We start from the raw sequence: 24,862 nt of genomic DNA, 5'->3' as shown, positions 1-24,862 counted from the left end.
CGGTCAGAGAAATGCACAAATCTCTGTGACTAAGAGAGTCATTCATTCTGCAGACCCTCCTAAGCTGCACCGCCACAGATTCAGAGAGCGAGAGAAGAGGGTTATTTATATGTTAATGTTCGCTCTGTTTGACAATGAGACACTCTGCAGCCGGGGCGGTGAGGGAGAGTCCTGGATTTCTGTGGCCATTCAGAACAGGTTGAGTCTCGAGAGGCTGTTAGATTCACAGCAACAAAAATTTAGTGAGATCATATGTGGGTTTTAGTTTGTATGGTTTTGATCTGTGAATCATACTTTTTTTTGTTGTTGTTGTTGTTGTTGCAATGAGGAGAGAGATATCACTTACTGAAGCTTCAGATCCGTCTTTCTCACAGTTGTCAAGACGATGAGTTTCTGACTTCTCTTACATAGCAAATAGAGATATTTATAAACCATGTTTGGATTGGTGATGTTGGTTTTCATTTTTCTCACATACACACACTATTGTAACAAGGAGAAAATCTGATTTAAAAGGTTCGCTAAAAAAACACAAAAGAAGACATTGTACGGTTTTTATCTGTACAATGAAAGTAAATGGGGTCCAAAACAACATTAGACCCTATTGACGTACATTGTATGAACAAAAAAGACATTTTATCTTGTGTTTTTCACAGAAAACTTAAGTTGTAGAACTAAAAGAGGGTAGTATATGATGACGAAATTTGAATTATTAGATGAACTATCCCTTTCAAATTCAATATTTGAAATAATAACATCCAAATGTACCTCTGTGGTAAAAGTAATGAAGCATTTAATAGACTAAAATAGAATAATGGATATCTATTTTGGTAGATGAAATGCGCCTCATTATATTGTTGCACTACATAATATGTCCAATTGATTTTGCTATTTATACGCATTGAGGCGATGAGGATGTCTCAGCTTTACAGATCTACTAATATTGTTCCCCAAGTCTGTTTTCCCTGAAGGTCTCTGTGCAACATTTTGTTTAGTATTTTATTGAAAGAAATAAAAAGGATGAAAATAGTTCCGTGAGCAGTGTCATGGGGCATGCTGTCCTGGAAAATTCACTTTTTACGTGGTGGGCGAGGCAGATCAAAAGAACTTCCTGGCATATTTAGGGCAAGAAAAAGTGCTACTAGTATGTTTGATAGCCGAATTTCTTTGTTTTGCTCTGGGGGGAAGGAATTAAATATTATTATCTGCTCTTTAAGATTATAGTCATTGTAATATTTGCATAATGAACTGCGTTTGGTCTTCTTTCATTGCAAACTAAATTGTGATTGCCAACGTCATTTTTCTCATGTTGCATTTTTCTCCTTGACCATGTTTTTAGGAAACCATCATTTCTAAAAAAAAAAAAAAAAAAACTCATAATGTTTGTGCATATTTTGTTTTGGGGTGAATTTTAGAGTAGAGTAAAACAACAAAATTGCAATGCTGGGCCTTTATTAGGATTACAAAATTTCACCACATAGGAATATAGAGTTTGCTTTAACTTTCTCAAAACCTTCCCAGCAAGTTAGAAGGCTGAAATTCGGATATGTTCATCCCAGAGCATTCCTCTGTCATTCTGTAAAGTATCAGGATCCTGTAACATCCCTTCACCTCACAGACTCCCCTGTAAAATAACTCCAAATACATAGTTATAGGCTTGGAGTGCAGTTGCCTTGACCTCTATAAAGCTTTTCCACTGCGCTAGAAGACAGAAGCTTCAGTCTGTTCATCTGCGCATAAAGTTTAATCTCTGTGTTGAAAATCATTTGAAGTAGTTTATCTCTGATTTATTGAATCGACTCTGTTGTGTGAGTAACATTTTAAAAATTGTTAATCACCAAGTATGCATTTCTGCAACATTCTGATTCTGTAAATTGTCTCATATTTTATACATTTTTATGCAATGTTGCAGTATTATCACTAAATTTCCTTAGAATGGCAAGGGAAAACTACAGATCAAATACCTGAAGATTGCAAAATTTGATCTAACACAGCAATGATGCCAGTCGGCAGTGACCATATTGTGTGACTTTGGCATGCTGGGAGATTCAAATTGCAATTATTTCTCTGCCAGACTTGTTGCTATGATACATTTCACACGTGAGCTGCTGTTATATGTAGCTTCAACCCTTATTAAGTGAAACATATGCATTATTTAGTCGATTTAAACTGCAGTTCTCTGAGGGTTAACTATCTATAATATTTTACACTCAACCAAATTTCATTTACTTTTTGTCTTTTGAAAATGCTACTCTAGTTACAGTATTTTTCTGCTTTCTTATGACATTAGGCTCTGTTGATTTATGTGACTTGTTGTTTTGAATACAACTTCAGTATGAAATAGCATTCAACACAGTGCTGTTGCTCAGAAAAATGAGTCGAGTTGTACATCCAGCTGCTTCACTTCCCCCATTCATTCCACTATATTGTTATTCACTACTGAGAGTTTCCGGTCCTTTCTCACGCATGTAACAGGTGAAATGTCTTACTTGTGTTACACAATCAGTGAAATACAATAGTGCAACCATACTTTAAATTTCTGGTCATGTTGATTATCATGGTCAATGCTATATTTATTATGACTATTTCTTATATGGATCACAAAATGAGATGTTAGGGACTGTCATCCTAATCCTTGTATCTTTTTTTCCCATACAATGAAAGTGAATAATAACTGAAAATAAAGAATATGTGTATTTATGTACTGTATGTGTTTATCGTTAGTAGTATAGTATAAGTACGTTTCTGGTAACTTGTGTCTGAAGATGGACAGTGTGCAGTCGTCTATAAATTAAAGGATCCTCAGAAAGGACAGCCATTGTTGTGATTTTTCAATAGACGGAGAAAAACGTAGTGGGTTTGACTGGATCAGGCTCAGGCTTTACTGCATTCCTCAGTCAGTGAAGGGGGTGTGAGAGACTTCACTCACTAAACACCGGCTCGGCTCATCTGCTCTCTGGGATTGTTTCATTTTGTTTTCGAGGAGGGATGTGACTATAACTGATTTGCGGGATCGATATCAACAATGGAATTTATAGGTATGTTTTCCGAAGCACTTTATATTCACCGGTTGTGGAGCCACACGGCAGTTAGTTTTAAGAGTGAGTTGAATTGCCGCCGCATATTGTTCTTTTGGTCTTCTACTAAGGATATTTATTTCTCCATGCTTTTCGAGCACTACATTTTAAGATTTCCACCCTTGTTTTTATTTTCCTCTTTAATGCAGCCTATTGACGATGTAGTGTGTATTCAACAGTTGTCTGAAGTTGAAACTTCTTCACCGTTGTAACCGAATCTAATTACGTTTCTGTTTACGATTCGCAACCGATAAGCGATTATTTTTGGATTTCATGATGTGGACATTTTATGAACATTTGTTTTCCCGCCGTTTCGGAGGGAACATCGTATTAAAATACTCTGAATCTAGTGTTTGAAACATACAACGTGACTAGTGTAGTCCGATTCGCCAACGAATGATTCTTATGAGTCGGTTCTTTGTAGTGAATCACTAATACACAGGCCAACCGAAGTAGCCCGTCTCCCGAGCTTTTGAGTCGGTTCAGAATATGATTCACTAATTGAATCATTCAGAGAGGTTACTAGCATACTGAATCGCATGTAGTTATTTATATCGTCGTTTTAAACCATAAATTGTTACTGTTTTATGTTGTATTTAAAGCTTGTAATACTTTAATCAGTAGTGTTTTATAAAAATACATGAATGAAATATGAAGTGCTAAAAGAATCGTTAGTGGAACCAGAATCGTTAAGAGGAATTGAAAGCAGAAATGTTAAATTCCTTAACTCAATCCTCATTTTTAAGGGGTCTGGTTTTAAAAATGGACATTTTCATTGTTCGGTTTAACTAGAGCCTAATTTGGATTAACAATGGCTCGTTGTCATCGTGCTTTTAGAAGAACATTAGAAGAAAGCATCGATTCTTCCGCTTGCCTGCACCTCTATCCTTCATTAACGGTCACCCCTCATGGCGTCCACTGCTGTTATTTATTTATTTGCCCTTTTAATGTCCTCTATCTATGGGATTAATCACAGCACAACACCCTGAATTTGAACTATATTAATTAATAAGTAGTTATAAAAGTACATATATATATATATATATATATATGATATTTATTTATTTATTATGGAATGGAATGGATAAGATTTAGAGTAAGCTGTGGTCACAAAGAGATTGCTTTCTTAGAAATGCCACCAATTTTTTAATTGGTGAAGAGACCTTCCAATAGTTTTGCATGCCAAAAGGAAAATGCATGAGTGCCATTGCCATGAGTTTTCAATTATAAATATCATTCAAACTCCCTCCGGATTTGAGATTCCTAAAGCATATTGAAATAGGGTTGTCATGGAAAATGTTATTTGGATGTAAACTCCTGCTTGGAGTCATTCAATCTTTGTTGTTCATTGCCCTGCCCACGTCTAACAAGATTTTTAGGCTGCCACTGAGTCCTGAAACTTGCTTTGTGGCTCTGGACACTTTGAATAGCATCATCGAAACATGACAGTCATCACATAATATTTGCTCTGTTGTGTATGTAGGCCTAAGTGTTGTAAGTGGAAAGGAAGTGTGTACACCGTATGACCCTTGTTTAAACCTCACCACTCTTTTAACACCTGATATTAAACTTGAAATACCTGTCTGTGGGTTTCCGCCATTTTTAACCAAACCTGTTTGACATTTAGATTCTGAGGCGTCATAAACTAAAACAATGCAAGTTCTGTGAGTTGCAAGGATTTTAACATAGTGCGCCACACCTGTCTGCTGAGTGTAAGAGTGGATGTACTTCGTGTCTCCAGTGTCACAGCTTAGAGTTGTGAAATCACTACATTCCAGACATTTGGAATTACATGGAAACAGATAGATGGAAAAGTAAATAGTGAAAGAAGTCTTGTCATCAGGAAAGGAAGAGAATAGATACACTGTTGTGCTTCTGTTTGCACTTGTTTCATTAGATTACACATTCTCAAGAGCAGTGGTATTTAAGGTGCACCAACCTGAACTGAAATGGCAGGGCAAGAGAGAAATTACTAGTCTTAGTCAGCAAACACTTCTGGAAGTGTTCTGTTGCGCCATCAATCTGTTAATATATTTTAGCACCACAAACAAAAGTTTGAAGTATCGTAAACCCAGCAATAAAAAGAAATATAACCTCTCCTAAAATGCTTTTGGATATCTAGCTAAAAAGAAAAAAACAATCATTGGGGATAACAGGCTGATGGATAAAAAGTAGTTCTGAGTAAATCCTGTCCGGGCACAGTGGTTTCCACTAACTGACTAAAACTCCTACATTTTGCAGTGGCTTTTGTACAGGATTTTCCCATAGCTTTACAGTCTCTGAGCATAATGATGCAGAGAAATGCTGCAGTTGCGTGTGGCGAAAGCATAGAGCTTTGCTCCACTTCGCTGTTGCCTCTGCTGTTCCACTAAATATGAATAATTAATGCCCGGCCTGCACATTTCATATCAGGTATCATCATCTTTACTGTGATGGTGTGGAGCAGCCTTTTCATGTATTCCATACTGTTCAGACATGTATTGATAAGTTTGAAGAAGGTTTCTCCTTCTGTAAGGTCTTGTTCTTCTGGTCATGTTGGGACAATGAGGAATTATTAGGAAAGCTCAATCTTGAACAAGGCTCAACAACAAGAAAAGAATAATATATATATATAATATATATATATATATATATATATATAATATAATTTTATAATTTTCACGTCCTGCGCCACATTGTTTAAATAGCAAGTGCATTTGCGCCCATTTGTGTGCCCATGAGCGTGCTGGTCTGAAAACGAGGTGTGTTCAGGCGCATTGTTGGCGCATTGCTATTTTGAGGCAACTGAAATAGACTGCGCCATTGACCAACAAAAATCTGGTCTAAAGTCAATGGCACAATATTTGTTTTGTTATTTAAAGAGCATGTTGGTAATATGTGCCTATAGGCATGTGCACAACGTGCATACACTCTGCTTATTACACACACAGGGACGGACAGCAGCACACAAACATGCTAAATATTAAAAGTAAAAGGATTACAATGTAAAAGATTATTATTGTGTGCATAAAGATAAAAATGCTTTGGTGGAATCCAGCTTGTCCTGTAGATGGTCTGATTGCGCGCTTTAACCTCGCGCATGAGCAGATCTGTTTCCTCGCTAGAGAAGCGTTCCGTTTTTCCGCTTGCAAATTCCGCCATGTAAATAGCGAATCCGCTATGGCGCAACTGGCTTTTAATGGGAATGGGAGATGAGACTCTGATTGGTTTATTGCATGTTGCGCCCAAAACACACCCATTACTCATTAAGAGAATAGGGACAACCCTTTTAGACCATGCGCCGGGCACGCCAGCCATTTTCCCCGTGGATTCGGACACGCCCTAAGTGCACTTGCGCCGTGCGCTTTAGACCATGCACTTAGATCGTTAAAATAGGGCCCATAATGTTACATTATATTACAGTTTAAATACAATTAAATTTATATACTTAAATTGAGGCCAGTGAATGTTGGAAAGCCAAGTTGACCCGTTTTCTTGCCTTTTTTTTTTTTTTTTTTTTTTTTTCTGTGGTTGGTGGACGATGAAATGGCTGAAAAAATCTGAGACTCACAATGAAGGAGAGACCTAACCACCCTAGCATTATGGCTTCGAGTTTTGCACAATGCACAGACAATCTCCACCCAGAAATTGTAAAAACCTAGTTTCCCAGTGTCTCCCCTACAATGCATCCATATATCAGTATATTTAATGATGGTCTTCTCATCCATGCAGAGAATGATGGATAGTATTAGTGCTGTTATGCTTAATGTTGCAGGGAGTTCGGCTCTAGAAAAAGCATTGTGGCAAAATCATAGTCTTTTTTTATCAGCTAAATCCGTATTGATTCATTTACACCCTCCAAATGGCATTTTACCACCGTTTGATTGGCCATCTCAGAGGGCAATAAAAGGCAATACGGTGTTGCTCTAACTAAGGATCACCCTTTCTCACCATCCCCCACCCCCTATCCACCAACACCAGAACACCCGCATCACTTCTAATTACAGCCTGGGTCCTTGTTTCAGGTCTTGCTGTGTTCATTTTAACCCCTCTGTTATCTTCAGCGCTGTATTGATCTGAGGAAGGGCTGGGCCAAATCAATGCAGTAAGTGGATTTACAGGGGCAGTTGCAGCCTGCAGGGCAGGAGAGAAGGAGAGACACTACGCTGTGCTGGAGGGGCTGAGGGGCTGACAGGGAGACCTGTCGACTCTGACGCCAGGGGACAGAGGACAGTCAGGGGCAGTCTGACCTTGGGCTGCGCATAGTGAGGAGATGGATGGGCTGAGAGTTACAGAGAATGAGAGAGACAGGAATAATTCTAGGTGTGATGTAATAGCTGTGATTTAAGGGAACTAAATGAATGTGTAGTCACTTAGAATAGCTGGTTTGTCCACGCTGCCTGCTTTTTTGGGGCTGACACAGTGTACAAAGATTCACACAGCTTTGGATTGAGACCTAAGTTGGTCTCTCTTTGCATTGCTAAGCAGTGAACATTTTTGCTATAGCACTTTTAAGACTATCATCAAAAGGTGTTTTTTATACTATGTTTTGGGTTGGGGAGGGTAAAATTTTAGTTGTTTAGGCAACCATATTTGCAATGCCTCCGGGCAGCTATTTCGGGCATCCAAGACCAAGTCCTATCTATTTGAATGGGGGAAATCCTGAAATCTCATAAACTGCTTGGCGAACTCACAATTAAATAACATATTTCAAATCAGCAACAAAATCTGACATGAACTGTCCCATAAATGTTGCTTCTTGTGCTCAAATAGCATAATAATTAAAAAAGCTTATTTTTCAGGCTAGTCGAGCCAATGCGCATGTGCAGTCCTAAGCGCGAGTCTCAGGTTTTTATGGAAACTGGAGCTTCTAACAGCAGCTGCGGTGACTCAATAACTTCATCAATCAGCGATTGGATCTTTTACTTAGAAGGCGGGACTTATTCCGCCATATTGTGCGTTGCAGTTTCTCCAATTCATAACTAATAGAAGTGAACCGTCTTTCTAAATCTATAGTCTTTGACTCAACTGTCGTAGCTTCAGTTACGTTGCAGAGGGGGAGAGGCAACCAGACTCCAATGTTGAATGTCAAAATAACCTTGAGAGCATAGTGTGTAGTTTATTTGAGACACAACTAGCGTCATCTTGACATGTCAACAAGACGAACCAAACTCTTCCAGGTCCCAGCTACAACTACAGTGTTTGAGGGCGGGTCAAAGTAGACATTGTTCGCGGGCAGCCAATGAAGACCATAGGCTGGCATTATGCAAATTTGTTACATTGTTATGTAGGTATGTAACAGGAAGTGAGACTGGAATTGCTGACAACTCGTTTCAGCAGTTCAGAATCAGTTCTTTCTTTTAGGAGACAATAACTTGATATGTCGTGCATTTTAATCTTTAAAACTTTGCAGACCTTCTACATTCACAAACAGCTGTATTAATACTGCGTGAAAGGTAGGCCTAATATTCAAAAAAGCATAATAGAGGCACTTAGGCACTTTGAATGTCTGCGGTGTAAAGATCTCAACAGGTTTATGATGATGAAGTGAACGTCATTTATTCACCATGACCTTTATTGCAGTATAATGCATTTAAACCATTGTTTATCATTGGTTATTTTTGTTTTTATTTTATTTTATTTTTCCCAAACTATGCAATGCCATTGGGTCATGTTAAGTAACTTTATTTCTTTACATTGTAGATTTTACGTAGCAGTTAGTACATATACTCCCAGTGGTGGATGAAATACACAAATCAAGAACTTGAGTAAAAGTACAGATACCCTAATAAAATATTACTCCTTTTCAATTTTACTTGAGTAGAAGTACACAAGTACTTGATTTTTAATGTACTAGCAATAGCCAATAAGGAATATTATGCAGGCAATTCATATTTATTGATCTGCAAGGAAGAAAATAATACAAAATTAAAATACTCTGATGAAGTACAGATACTTGAAAATGTACTTAAGTACAGTAACTAAGTAAAAATAATTTGTTACTGTCCACCACTGCACACTCCAATATCTTGAGTTGTGCTAATGTGGGCAGCCTTAGTTTGAGTCTGGCTTGCATCATTTCCTGATCCCAGTCTCCTGATAGCAGCTGATATTGCTTTATTTGATTTAAAAAGGATTTTGAAGGACATGCTAAATATAGCACATGAAGTCGTGCACCATACCCTTTCAGTTTTCAGTCCACATGCAGTCACGTCCAGCTAATAGCTAACATGCTTTGACCTGTGTAATCTGACACATGCTTGTGTTTCCTATTTATTCTGCTACTTCTCTATTCTTTAACGACCTCTAAAACACACCTCATGCCAATGACACGAATTCACATGCACAGCACAAGCCTCCAGAGCAGTGTCCCACATGAAGTACGAAAACAAAAGTCTCGAGGCAAAGAGCGCCTCTTGGTTTTTCCTAATGTGCAAGGCTGCAGCAGGCGGACGGAGCCAGATGCGCCGAGGAGGGGGAGAACAAGCAAATGAGAGAGAGGAGAGAGAGAGAGAGGGATGGGAAGTGCTTGCAGTTCTGCTGAGAGGAACAGAGGAGTGAGGTTACAGCGATTGATTGAGTAAATGCGGTAAAATCTCTTCCGCTGGTCTGCCAAAAAAGAGAAAGGGAAGAGGCTGATAAAGTGAGAAGTAGGATTGCTGCCCAGAGATACGAATAGAGAGAAGAGGATGGACTGAGACGGGAGAGAGAGAGGTTTAGCAGAGGACGTTTCAGTCTTTGAGGGAGAGCGCTTGGAGTGCTGGTACGGAGAGAGAGGAAGACAGTAAGATGTGGCAGTGAGCCACAGCAGGACAATGAAGAGGCTGCAGTTTATCAATGCTGCGGAATCTCTCTCAGAGTGATGGACAATTAAGGGGAAAGCGCTCAAGCTCATTGGACGAGGGTGATGGTCACTCTCCAGCCAATCCAATGGTGACCAGCTCCATTTATTCAGCAGGTGATGGGCAACAGCTGTGATAGAGGTATCTTGCTCGCTCTCTTCCTCTTTCTCAGCTGCGTGTTATTAGATTAACTTTAATAAATTAAGTTATCGTCCTGCTCTCAGACTGGAGGGTCATTAAAAAATCCATAATGATTGAAGTTGGGTTGAATATGCTGTTAGAAGTCATTTCCCGTTTGATAAGTTGTCCGTGTACATTCAGAGGCGAAGCGAGGTGGTGTTTTACTGATTTTTGATTTGCATTTACTCACGTTTATGCATCTAGCTTTTATCCAAAGTGACGTAAAGTGCATTGTTTTATCACTATGTGCAATTACTGGGATTTGACCCCATGATCTTGTGTTGCTAGTGCCAAGATCGTAATATATAAGTACCACTGTGCTTAGTCATAGGGATTGGTGCGGTTAGTCAAGTTCGGCACTGCAGAGCTCTCGCGCAAGCAGCAACTTCACGGAGAGTGTGTGTGATGTACGTAAGAGTTTGATCCGAGGAGCTTTGTTAATACAACAAGCAGTCTTCAAAACCCAGCTGTGGCTGCGAAGGAGAAAACGTGAAGCAGTGTTCTGGTCTTGTATGTTTTCATACAAATTTAATCGCATGCACATATATTTCTCAAGGGAAGCTGAGCAAGTTGAGATGCTATATGAAATATTTTTCTTGCATCTTGAAATATCAAATAGTTGGACAGACTGCACAGAATTTGATCGGGCTGCAAAACAGGTTGAACTGCTAAATTTAGCTGTTAATCAATGGTTCTCTGGAGATCAGCCAAATGCGAGGGTGACTGATGCGTAGTTTAAGAGACATTACATCCTGTTCATTTGATGAGAGGTTTGTTGAGTGCATGTATATTTTTTAGATATTAAAGCGATAGTTAAACCAAATCGCAGTGGGCAGTTGTGCCCTAATGGTTAGAGAGTCAGACTTGTAATCTGAAGGTTGTGGGTTCGTGTCTCACATTGCTCTCTTCCACACTCTTTACCTCACAACTGAGGTGCCCTTGAGTAAGGTGCCTAATCCCCAATAACTCCCCAGGTGCCGCAGCAAAAATGGCTGCCCTCTGCGCCGGGTGTCTGTGTGTTAAACACTCACTGCTGTATGTGTGCACTTGGATAGGTGAAATGCAGAGCATAAATTCCGAGTATAGGACACCATACTTGGCCTTGCGAAACTTTCACACTTTCAAAAATAAAAATTTTCATCATTTACTAACCCTCATGTTGTTCAAAATATGGTTGTGCGATGTGTACCAAATTGGCATTGGACAATGTTTACAGTGAAACATTGCGATGGACGATGACATCAGGGTAGGGGGGTTTAACTCGTTGTTTTGACGCACTTCTCACTTCAACTAGAAACAGTAAAATGGTGCTACCGTTCTGTCTCGCGGATGCGGACCGCGGTTCGCCATTTGAATATCAGTGGTTTAGTTCGAATCCAGTGGAATCACAATGCTGGCTCAACATCATGATGTCTGGACGATGGCATCGGGTTGGGGGGTTTAATTCACTGGAATGAATTTAAAACACTTGCTCTGCTCCGCGCCAGTGGACATGCACCGTTAATGTCTGGAGAAAGAGAGAACGCGCACAGAGCTGGAAGGGCTTGAATGAAGCGCGTTTGGCTTTAGATAAAACTACTAGAGGATATAGCACTGAAATATCATTGCCGCAAACGATCCTGAGTGCTTGTGGTGTGATCCGCACCGCTATTTTGACGCGCTGATCACTTCAACTAGAAGCAGTAAAATGGTGCTACCGTTCTGTCTCGCGGTCCAGATGGAAACATGCTGGGGTCCGGAGGCAGACTGCGGTTCGCCATTTAAATATCAGTGGTTTAGTTCGAATCACAATGCCAGCTCAACATCGTGATGTCTGTCAGCATCGGCGATGGACGATGGCGTTGTCTATCGGCCCAACCCTAGTTCCAAATCGGTATGACTTTATTGCTTCTGTGGAACATGAAAGAAAATATTTTGAAAAAATGTCTGAAAATGTTTTGTTTTTACCCCATTTTCTTTGATTGTACGGACAGACGCCGTTTTTCAAAATATCTGTATCCCATAGAAAAAAATAGTCATACGGGTTTGGAATTTTGCGGTGAACTATTTCTTTAAGCTCTTTATTGTGAGTGGTGGAGGGTTTGATCTTGAGCAGTGGTGGGCAGCTCTCCAACACACCAGGCACAATCTGTATTGTATGGATCCACTGAGGCCTGCAAGCTGAAACCAGAACCAGCGTCTTGGCCAAAAGACCTCTGGGTCAATTTCAACAGTGTTTCTTGATTCAGTGCAGACGCTGAGAGGCGGGAGTTCTGCGGCTGTTCCTACTTGGTGATGGACTGGGTTTTTATTTCTCAGGGTGAATTAACTCATTATGGGGTGATCTACACATCAGTGAGGAGGACGGCCCGAGGGGTGGATGTCTGGGAGTCTGTGCGGATGTAGGTTACGTCCTGCTCCATCCTTGACACACATTGACTGCGGGCTCCCTGCAAATGCAGAATAAATCGGTCTGAGGAAATTAAAAATAAACTTGGCTATGGAAGGAAAATGACTAATATTCCACTTAGAGAGTCCATCCACTTCTGAGAGCACAGGGTGTCCATCTGGAAGCCTGGTGGCGGCAGGTAGAGTGAGCGTTTATGAGTGGATGGATGAGTGGTTTATTAAGAGGTCTTAGTGAAAGCTTTGTGTTAAATCACTCTTTTAAACCTGTCTGACTGGCACTTTAGCCAGGCGCAAGCTCTCTGTTAGCGACCCGCTGGGCATCATTAGGGGAGAGATGGATTTACAGAGGACAGGTGACTTTATTAGACCCCAGACTCTATTTAAGATCGGTCACAATCAGTCAGGGGTGTAGAGACAGTTTAAAGTTTCAGTGCCAGTGGGGGGCACAGTAAGTTTGCGGTCGGTAAGCCAAGGCTGCATTTATATTTGATCAAAAATACAGTAAAAACAGGTATATTGTGAAATATTATTGACATTTAAAATTATGGCTGGCGATAAATGATATCATATTGACATCGCAATAAAAGTTATGTAGATAACGATGATAAGGTCTGGATATTTTTACTCAAAATGGATTAATCACACAGCAGAAATAAACGTGACAACAGCCAGTCAGTGCATGTCGCTAATATGTGATTTCTGTGTGTCATTTCAATATACAAAGACATGAACACATGAGCTTCATCTCCAGAGCTGTTTTGAGAGTCACTTCACAAGCTTTTCACCGTTTCATGAGGAAAAACTACCATCAGATACAAACTGAAAGATCTTTAAGACAAACCATCAAAATAAATGTTCGGTTTAATTTCAAGAAATTATGACAGAAATATATTACTACTGTATACTAAAATGTATTTCTCAAAGTAATAATAATAATATTTCTAAGGAATATCATACAACTAAGATATTTTTTTCATCCATGTTTCAAATGTATACAGTTCTGTATACATTAAAAAATAAAAATGCAATGTTTTGTTGTAAATTAATTGATATATTTTCATTTGATTACATTTTAAAAGCTTGATTACATTGTTAGTTTATATAAATTTGTATTAAATAATAAAACGCAGATTCCCCCAAAAAATTCAATGGAAAACACAAAATTTAGGGGAAAATAAAATGGATTTCATGGAGCCCTGAATTAAATGGTAGCTAATCTGTGGAGTTACATTCATTCAAAGTCTATATGTGGAAAGCATTTCCTTCCCCAGTAATGGTAAATGAATATCGTGATAAATGTTGTTATCGTATGATATGGGAAAAAATATTGTGATCAATATTTTTGGTCATATCGCCCAGCCCTATTTAAAGTAAGTGTTTCCTATTTTAATACATTTTAAATTGTAATTTATTCCTGTAATGTAGAAGCTGAATTTTCAGCATCATTACTCCAGTCTTCAGTGTCACATGATCCTTGAGAAATCATTCTAATATGCTGATTTGGTGCTCAAGAAACATTTCCTATTATTATCAATGTTAAAAACAGTTTAGGTGTTTAATATTTTTGTGGAAAGCGTGATGCTTTTTTTTTCTGGATTCTTTGTTGAAAAGAAATGAATAAACTATTATAAATAATATTATTGTTGTAAATATTTAACAATTTAGAAAGAATGTGATATGCAACAAATCCAGGCACCAAACCTAAATCTATTTAATAGCTGTGCTGTTATCGAAAACGATTGTGTACCAGTTGGAACATATCAGCCAATCAGAATGCCCCAATGTGTGGTAAACCATAATATAGATCTTAGCTATAACATTATAAAATAAATATTGATTTTGTGTCAGCCATCATTTCTAAATGAGTGCTTCCACAGTGTAATATTTGGTACAAATGTTGATTCCACTTATAATGATTCCTCTGTCTGCAGTATCAGTAATTTATCACTCGCAGCAAACTCCCTCCTGGAAGTGATCCACAGTGGGCTACCCCTCTGTTACAGCTCTCCTACTCAATGTTTTCATAGTTCTCTGATCTTTAGTGTGCATATTAAAACATTTAAAGACATCATCCTAGTCTCTCTGAAGATTTTCTGTGGTCTAATCAGTTCTTTCCTCTCTTCTCTCACAGCGGAAGCGTCTGCCGAGCGCTCTCCCAGGCGGAGGAGCATATCGGGGCTGGGCAGCTCGGAGAAGAACATTTCTATAGATGGCCCCAACTCGTCACCCTTCAAAGTGCCTGTGAGTTCATTCAGCAAAACTCATATTAGCATTACACCAGCTCATCATCACATCTCATTGACCTCAGTTACTTCTCCCAGTCTGCAGTGCCAGCACTCTGTGTCCTTCAGCCATTAGTTCTTCTTTAGGCCTCAGAATGACTTTTTGTGTGCTATTAGAGTGTACTTGGCTGCTTTGCCTGCCCACCAGTGTACAATGTCCAGTAATTTTTTAAGTGTATAATCATTTCGGCTCTCATTTGTTAACATTAGTTAATGTATTAAATAACATGCACTAAAAGTGAGCAATATATGTATTTTAAACATTTAATGATGTTTGTGATGTTTGGTTTTTAATCCTCCATTGAAAGCAATGAAATTACCACATTCAAGGTCCAGAAAAGTAGTAAAAACATTGTTAAAATAGTCAACGTGACTGCAGTGGTTCAACCTTAATGTTATGGAGCGACGAGAATACTTTTTTTGTTGAATGACGACTTTATTCAACAAATTCGTCTCTCCCGTCATTCTCCTACGCTATTTCTTCCATTGCAGCGCTTCCAGGTTCTATGTCCGAACGGCGGCTCAGTATTGGCCGATGCCTGTTCACGTGAGCAACACAAGGCATGCGTGTGATGCTGATGCAGGAGCCGGCCAATAATGAGTCGGCGTTCGGACGTAAACACGGAAATGCAGCACTGCGCCAACTGTGTAACAGACTGACAGAGAAGAGGAAAAATGGTTGAATAATGTTATTTTTGTTTTTGCACACAAAAAGTATTCTCGTTGCTTCATAACATTAAGGTTGAACCACTGCAGTCACATTGACTGTTTTAATGATGTTTTTACTACTTTTCTGGACATTGAATGTTGTAATTTCGTTGCTTTCAATGAAGGATAAAAAAAAAACCTCGGATTTCATCAAAAATGAAGGTCTTACGGGTGTGGAACGACATGAGGGTGAGTAATTAATGACAGAAATTTCATTTTTGGGTGAGCTAACCCTTTAATGTAGTTAACTAGTTAATAATATTACCATTATTTTTAATTGGTTCATTTGAAGTCTCTGAATGAGCTGAATCACGGGAATGAATCAGACTCAGCTATGCTACATGACCATTTAGGAGAGCATTTGATTATTTGATTGCTCACTCAGCTGTAAAGCTTTATGCTCAATTCCGTATTACATTAAATAAACAGTGATGTAGTGTTTTGTTACGTTGCACCACTAAATTCTGGAAAAAGTGACTAGAAAAGCTACACTATTTTGGAAACAACGGAGCTGCAGTCAAAAACGTAAAGGGATAATTCAAACAAAAATGAAAATTGTTTCCATGTTTGCACTCTTGTATTGTTCCAAACCCATATGACTTTTGAATGATGAATGACAACAGATATTACCAAAATGTTTGCGTAAAACTATTTTTAACTTTCATTTAAAATAGCAGCTTTAAAGGGTTAGTTCACCCAAAAATGAAAACTGTTACTGTTTACTCACCCTCATGTTGTTCCACACCTGACATTTTGTCTTCTGTGTAACACAAAAGAAGATATTTTGAAGAATGTTTCAACTGCTTTTTGTCCAATGAAAGTCAATGGGGTCCAAAAAAACTCCTGACCCCTTTGACTGTATATATGGACACAAAAACACACTTAGATATTTTTCAAAAAAATAGTTCCACAGAGGAAATATAGTGAAATTAAATGAGTAAATTACTTTACATACATTTTTGTATTGTTTCTTATTAGTGTTGCTACTGTTAGTGAGTCCCCACCATTAATCATCTTCTCTTACAAGAGGCTGGTTACATGTCACACTGCACTGAGTAGAAATAGACCAGAATTCCTGCTTGGGATAAATGCCCCACTTTAATTACCCTCTTGAGCCCCTGATTAGTGAAGCGTTGTCCTCCTCCGTTTATCTCCAGCCACTAATGGTCTTCCTTATTCCAGGCCAGTTCTTATACACGAGGACAGAATGATATACAGTATGTATATATATATACACACAATATTAACTTGTACCTTTTTAAGTTTGCATGTTTTTGCAGATTTTGTGCAGTGTTTTCAACGCCGCATTGCATGAACAATGAGCAAATACTTCCTCCGATACGTATACTGTAACAAAGGCACATTCTGGAAATAGTATGTGCCTCAGAGATGCATTAGAAATTGTTTGATGATATTTTTAACCAGGCAGGAAGTGGGACAAGGAAGATATTTATATCCACAGCATTTCTGTGTGTCATTTTATAAGTGATTAATCGTGCAAATTTGTCTCCCTGTCACAAAATTCCTAGACAAATAAACTGATTTGGAGCACTGAGATAAAAGACTTTGATGCTGGATGTGTCTTTCTTAATCTGAAGTCTCATTACAGCTCAAGTCATTTTCTGTGAGGAATATAGAAGCGTTGATTGACAGGTGCATTGGGATTAATGGGCTCTGTTGAGACAGCATATAATTAATATATGAATTATGTGAAGACTGCATTGAAACCTGTCAGTATAAAGTGGAGGAGCTTGTATGTTATGATACTTTAGCAGTCGTCACATGATTCCCAGAGGCACTGTTAAGAAAGACTAACTTCCTATTAATGCCAGTGATATTAAGATTGAATGATTTTTAAATATTGTGGTGTTTACATACTTCCACGTGGGAATTTGACAGACATTTTGATCTTTGTAGGTCAATTTTCTCAGATGCCCTTTCTTTTTTCTAGTTTTTCAGACTTTATCCAGCGACTCCCTCCACATTACTTTGTCTCACAGTGCTTCATCACTCTCTCTTCTATCTTTCACCATCTCTCTCTATTTCACCTTTCAAACATAAAGCTTTCTCAAATCATCCCTCTGATGATGAATGACTAATTTATCACATACTTTCTATCTCATCACTGCTAATGGCCCTTTTACTTGCCAAACGGTCTCCTACTTATAGTCTGGCACTTATCTGAACAGGACGGATCTTACTTTCCCTGCCCTATTTTTTTTTTAGACAGTAAGTGTCATTGTACTGTATGATTTTAATGTATAGCCGCTCAGCTAACCCTACGACAGACTACTCTAGATTTTCCTCCTTCCTCTTTTCTTCAGAATATTAAATTCACTGTAGACAGTGTTAGACAGCAGTAAGGCCGTGTTAGAGCTGCATTTATTTATTTATTTTAAAAATCGAGATCACAGTTTTCCTACAATTCTGAATAGACAACTAAACAAAATAATGGAATTTACTAGAGGTTTTTAAATCACTTTGAATGAATGTTTCAATAGGCCCTTTCACACATACAGTCTTTACTGGTAGTTTACCGTTGAGAGATCATGTGTAAACAGGACCTATTCAAAAATACCTGTAAATCGTTTCTGGCAATTTACCAGTATGAGAAGTTGTAACATAACCAGTAAATCAATAGTATGTTTACTTTTCTCACTTTGTTTTAATTATGAGCAGCTATTGAAAAACGGTGCTGGCTTATACACCGATCAGGCATAACATTATGACCACTGACAGGTGAAGTGAATAACACTGATTATCTCTTCATCACGGCACCTGTTATGGGGCGTTTATAAATCGTGCTATTCGCACGTAGTTGGACGCTTGAACATTTTGAGTTTACTTGCTTCATTCGCGCGTGTTCAATTCACTTCACAACAGACATGAATTCGCGTCATGGGAGGGGCTTCTGCCAGGCGGCTCCAGTAATACCAGAAGGCTGAAATACAGCGAAGAAGCTCAGTTTGCTGGCTTTAGCTAGCTTGTAGTCTCTCTCTCTCTCTCTCTCTCTCTCTATATATATATATATATATATATAGCTCAAATTAAGTAAAGAGCGTTTTTAGAACTTACCAGATTGTCCGACCTCCTCACTCACTTTCTTCCAAGCAAGATCCTTTTTATTTCTGTTTCTATAAAAGTACGAAGATGTGTCGTACAGCTCCGGGTATCCACATACAGCGACGATGATTTTGTCCTCCGTGTTGTTTCGGATTTCTGCCTCCGCTCACTGTGTTAGAAGCAGGAAAAATGGGCAAGCGTAAGGATTTGATCAAGTTTGACAAGGGCCAAATTGTGATGGCTAGACGACTGGGTCAGAGCATCTCCAAAACTGCAGCTCTTGTGGGGTGTTCCCGGTCTGCAGTGGTCAGTATCTATCAAAAGTGGTCCAAGGAAGGAACAATGGTGAACCGGCGACAGGGTCATGGGCGGCCAAGGCTCATTGATGCACGTGGGGAGCGAAGGCTGGCCCTTGTGGTCCGATCTAACAGACGAGCTACTGTAGCTCAAATTGCTCAAGAAGTTAATGCTGGTTCTGATAGAAAGGTATCAGAATACACAGTGCATCGCAGTTTGATGCGTATGGGGCTGCATAGCCGCAGACCAGTCAGGGTGCCCATACTATAGCAACCAATACTATACCAACTACCAACCAATACTGTACCAAACTAATACTATAGCAACTATTATGAATCTTGTGTTTTTAAGAGCAAAATTGCATTCTGTGTGACCATCATGCCTGTCACTCAGAAGAAAAAAAAAAAAACTAAAATGAAACTAAAGCGCTTTTCCTCATCCAGGTAGATGAAGAAAACCGCTTCACATGTCATTTTTTTTATTATTGACATCACTGAGGTTACTGTTATTTTGGCACCGATGTGTGAATGGTATCTTACCGGTAAAAAGATGGAACGCCGTTGCTTGTGTGAACAGCACATTTTGAAATTTACTAAAAAAGTTGTATCTCTTGAATGAATGATTCGATGACAAATACATATTTTAACAGTCACTTTGTCACTGATGTAATTGTTACAATTTTTATTTGAAGTTTAATAGACAGCCATATCGTTGTCATTTAAGAATAAGATTGCGTGGGTGTTTGAATCCAGATTGTTTTTTCAGTTGAGAAGCTTTGGTTACTATGATACGGATGGATGATCGCAGATATATTCACTGCAAAATCGAATACTTCTTTACTATACAGTCTGGGAAAAACAGTACGGCGAATACATAGTATCTGAAAAACAGTAGGTTAAAAGTACTTGTACTTCTGGAGTGCGCATTCAGTCTGGTTTCAGAGTTACGTCGTGGTCACGCTAGACTTTGACACGACGCTTTTGACACTTTCACACGAATGGCCATGATATGACGGCAAACTCTGCAGTGTCTTTTTTATAAATATAAAAATATACAGTCTACTCAACTATACTGCAAAAACATTGTTCTTTTTATTCAGCTAAGTGGTCAGGTCAGAGTTCACCAAACTTGAACTTTGGAACGCAAATAAATGTAAAACTTTTTGCACGTGCTTGTGTTTGCTGTCTGACACATTCACATGTGTATGAATGGAAGTCAATGGAATGAAAAGTGTCGTGCGACCGCCCCTTTAGAACAAAATATTATGATTATTATTGCTAATATTTATTTATTTTTGTTGCTCCTCCTACTGACTAATAACACTCTCACACTGGACATGAATGAATAAGCCTATGCAGAGGTTTCTTTTTTTTTTTTTCTCCTTCCTGTTTTGCTGAAAGTAACACGCCTTGTAAGAACAGCTCATTCTGACCCAGAACCAAATATTACTCACATTTATATCCGCAGGTGGCTGTTTGAACTCTCTGACTTGGTTACTTATTAATATTTTGTTTTCCTCCAAGACATTGAGCAAGCACTGACAGTGCTACAAGCAGACGGTAAACTATTCAGCCGGCCTTGGCCGCCCTTTATGAGTCTGTACAAGTGCATTTTCACCGCCAAGATAGACTGATATGTCTGCTGAAATGGTCTGTTGGATTTTACTTCAGCTGTCTCTCCTCTAATGTTCAAACCTGCTTTGGAAAGGTCAAAGAAGTCTTTACTAAAGTTGTCATCTGCTTTTTTGTGATGATGCCATTGTCTCCGTCATATGTTCTCAGGGTCTTTCAGCGAGTGGACTCCATGTATAATTGATCATGACTTTAAAGTTGAATATATAGACGCTTACTCATGAGCTAGCCTGAGTCATGCAGGGCAAAGCCACACACTCAGCCGTCATTCAGCGACTGAAGAACTTGAGTTTCTTAAAGGGACACACCTGACTTTCTCTATTCTTCTGCTTCACAGGGTTTTTTAAGTAAACGACTGAAAGGATCCATCAAAAGGACGAAGAGTCAGACAAAGCTGGACCGCAACACAAGTTTTAGACTCCCATCACTACGACCAACAGAAAATGACAGGTACAACTTGCGCTGGTTTGTTTCTGAAATGTATTCAGAGGAAACTTTGACTGAACTTCAGTCAGTGTCCTTCAGTCTTTTTTGTGTTTCCGCCCAGAGATGATAATCTATCAGATAATAAAATCAAAGCCGTTTTTATTTCATATTACACTGAGGTAATAATGGTAATAATGTAAAATATGTTTACTAGGGCTGCCCCCGACTAGTAGACGTTCATTTAAGCCATTAGTCGACTAAAAACACATTTATATTAATTTAATTACTTAAATATATACTGGAGGGAGGACACTAAACCATAGTGAGCCTTTAAAATATACAAGCGTAATATAGTCTATTTCACACTCAAGCGCACGCATAAAGCTTCATACAGATTACATGATCAGAGAGTATTGTTTTCGATTTTTGAATTGGCTCATGTAAAAGTAGACATTTCAAGCTTTCTATAGATATATTTCTCATGTCCCTGTGAGGCATGTAGACCTATACGCTGAGTTTCGGGTTTATTTTTGTGACGTGTTCCAGTTCACAATGACCGAGACGGCAGAAAGCTCATCCTGTTTGTTTTTTTTATTTTATTGTTATTGTGAGTTTACACAAATAAAAGTCAACCCTTTACAGTTTCGAATGATGTATTACTCATACTTTAGCTTCCGCACTCCGCATAAACATTTGAATATGTGCCAAATAATAGCGCACATTTATCTAGGTTAACTTTAGAGCAAGCAGCTATGTAAAGTTGCTACTACTTGCATGTTTCAAATGATAAGCCATATTTGAGGTCGATGGATGATAGGCGAACATTTGAATTTCCTGCCCGACATATTTTAATTACCACAAGGACCTGCCGTTAACGATCTGTCTCTCATGGACTGCATGACTTTGTGACTTCCTGTGGTGTTTTTTTTTTTTTTTTTTTTTTTTTTTGGCGACTTTGCGACACCACTAAGAAAATTTTGGTCGACTAAGCCTCTTCTCATCAATGTTTAGTCAACTATTAGGGTGCAGACCTAATGTTTACTTTTTCTCGCTTTCCTTTAATTATGAGCAGCTATTTGAAAAACGGTGCTGGCTTATATAACAAGGCCAACTTTTAAATTCATGCATGTGTCTTATAGAGAACAGCTGGCTGGAAAATATGCTGTGCTGGGACCTGGCATAACATGAGATCTGTTTTAAAAGAAATTTTAAACCTTTCAGGCAGTCTGACAGCTCTCTGGCAGAACTGTTCTGGCAGTTCATCCCTAATGAAGCTAATGCGTCAAAGCTACGATTTAAACTGCACTTGCTGTACCAGTCAAAAGTTCGGATACACTTGACTGAATTTGTTTGGCATGATCTTAAAAACCCTTTGACTGCACTTAGTGTTAGCTTTTTTTTACTGCCCCATTGTGGATTGCACTGACTGTCTGACACATGGTTTGGCTGGTTAGCATGGTCCAGTTCGCTATTGATCGTCGTTCAAAAGTTCCTACCAAGTGTGTTGCATAAGTCCTGAAAAGTGAAACCAAAGCATTTTGATCGCCCCCTGGTGGCTGGATGCAGTATAGGTCTTAAACCCTGCCCTCTCCATGTAATCGAATGATACGTGAGACGAACTAAAAAAATCCAGTTACACTTTTCCAAAGATGGTTGCTGTCTTTTTAGGTAGTTCTCATAACCCAGACGTATTTTCAAGAGTACGTTTTCCCAGTACGTTTGGTTTTAGTTAGTTATTTGATGCTATAAAAACTGGGTGTACCGTCATGATTGACAGCTGTGCTTTCGATTGAGTCTGCGGGAATATGGGCGGGACTTTGATGACATGGCTCCACCTCAGGATCACACTGGAAAAAAAAAAATATATATATTTTTGCTGCTTGTTCAAATTACTTAATAAAATTTGAAAAGTTAAGAAGTTCCTTTCTGATGAAATTAAATCTTTATTTATTTTATAAAATAGACCCAACAAATTTTTCTCTATTGATCATCATCGAAAAGTTCTCATTAAATAAATTTTTTTGCTTCGTTTTATAAAATAAACCCAAAACATCTTTCTTCATTGATTGCCATTCAGAAGTTCCCAATCATTCTGATTAAATAAAATTTTTAATTTTACCCTTTTTTTTTTCTTTTTTTTTTTCAGCCGCCTTTGAAATGAATGGCTTTCTCTAGGTATTATAGACCTCCTTGGTCCGACACACTGTCCACCTATAAGATGTTAGATCACATGGACAGTGGATCTTTGTTTTCTGTCATTTGATTTGTCAGATTTACTTGTGATTTAATTCCTCTCGATGCTGCAGTTGGGTGTGTAAGTGCTGTAAATCTTGCTTCAGCTGAAGGATTAATGGATAAGCAGGGATGTTAATAGCATTAAGGAAAGTCACTTTTGTTTTATTATTATAGAATCAGTGTGTCACAGGCCTGAGGGATGAATTAGGGCTGGTTACCTGTGGTGACGAACCAAAAGTTGCATTTCCACCCTTTTTGTTTATGTAGTTGGAACAGGATGGAGACTGTGGGCTCTGGCTGTGATGTTACTGCTGTATCTGCTCTCTCTGTATACTCTAATGGCCACAGCTGCTGTGGTTAGACTACAGATGAGGAGGAGGTGCGATTCTAATCATGCTGATTTCTCATGCTGCTCCTTGTGGATTGAGTGCATCTGTTTGTAAGCAGCTCTTGCTCATAAAGTAATGCTTGGAAGGAGTGTGTGTGAGTGAGTGAGTGTTGTGGTGCATGTGAGAGTGCGTCTTTGTCACTGTAGCTAAGACAGAGGAACTGCATGTGACATTTCGATTGAGATGAATTAAAGCTGAACTCTCAGCAGACATCTGTCACTGCATTCACACATGCACTTATGGGCACGTGTGTAGGTGTGTTTAAAGGGATAGTTCACATAAAAATGAAATTATTATAACTTATATAATCTACCATTCAATTTAGTTTGGTAAGATTTTTTTCAATCTTTTTGAAATAAGTCTTTTATGCTCACCAAGGCCTGCATTTATTTAATCAAAAGTACAGTAAAAACTGTAATATTGTGGAATATTATTAAAATAAGTGTTTTCTATTTTAATTTTATATATATATATTGTTGTTATTGTGAGTTTATACAAATAAAAGTTTCGAATGATGTATTCCTTTTATCTGTTTGACCAAAAATGACAGAGTATTTTAAGTTGTTTCTGCTGTTATTAGGAACAAATTATATATATTTAAATTATATAAATAATATAAAATTATATAAATTATACAAAATCATATATATTTAATTTTATTTATATATATATATATATATATATATATATATATATATATATAAAATTAAAAATGAAATTTATTTGTGTGATGGTAAAGTTGAATTTTCAGCATCATTACGCTAGTCTTCAGTGTCACATGATCCCAAAAAACGTTTCTTATTATTATCAATGTTGAAAACAGTTGTGCTGTTTTGTGGAAAAGGGTGATATACTTTTTAGGATTCTTTTGATAAATAAAATGTTCAAAAGAACAATATTTATTTGAAATAGAAATCTTTTGTAACATTATAAATGTCTTTACTGTAGTAAAATGCCTTAACTGTAATAAAACTATTAATTTCTTTCAAAACAAATCTAACTGATCCCAAAATTTTAAACGATACTCCATTAGCATTATCTACTTATCGACCATAAAAGTATCCCATACAACTTTGTTTTTGTTTTTTTTTTTGTTTTGTTTTTGTTTTAGGACTTCCTGTACTCGCTGAAATATGATTTGTTTGTTCAATGTAGTCAGTTTCCAGTGTGTCTGCATCAGTTGCTTTAATATGATATAGTTGTCACAATGACAATGTCAAGAAACTTTCTTCCACAACAGCTGACAGTAGCTCTCAGTGGAAAGAGAAGATGGGAGACTTGAAGTTTTGCACGACATCTCTTCAAGGTGGTGAATTTTAGAAAACAGCAACGTTTATCGCTTTCATGCATATACTGTCCAAAACCGCT

General features: G+C 38.2%; 1 protein-coding gene across 6 annotated transcripts in view; it reads left to right on the top strand.

The window, feature by feature from the left end:
- rasal2 (RAS protein activator like 2) overlaps window positions 1-24,862 on the top strand; it is a 92,215-nt gene that overhangs the window by 47,379 nt on the left and 19,974 nt on the right. For 4 of the 6 annotated variants that reach the window (XM_051880666.1, XM_051880645.1, XM_051880654.1 and 1 more), the window contains exons 4-5: window positions 14,595-14,704; window positions 20,782-20,894. In XM_051880666.1, the coding sequence (XP_051736626.1) occupies window positions 14,595-14,704; window positions 20,782-20,894 (223 nt within the window). Of the gene's footprint in view, window positions 1-2,898; window positions 3,036-9,604; window positions 10,037-14,594; window positions 14,705-20,781; window positions 20,895-24,862 lie in introns of those variants that run through there. The other 2 variants (XM_051880682.1, XM_051880675.1) reach the window with 2 other exon arrangements.

Source organism: Ctenopharyngodon idella, chromosome 2, assembly GCF_019924925.1.
Source record: "Ctenopharyngodon idella isolate HZGC_01 chromosome 2, HZGC01, whole genome shotgun sequence".
Classification (NCBI taxonomy): Eukaryota; Metazoa; Chordata; class Actinopteri; order Cypriniformes; family Xenocyprididae; genus Ctenopharyngodon; species Ctenopharyngodon idella.
This window is presented reverse-complemented; position numbering and strand designations above follow the sequence as displayed.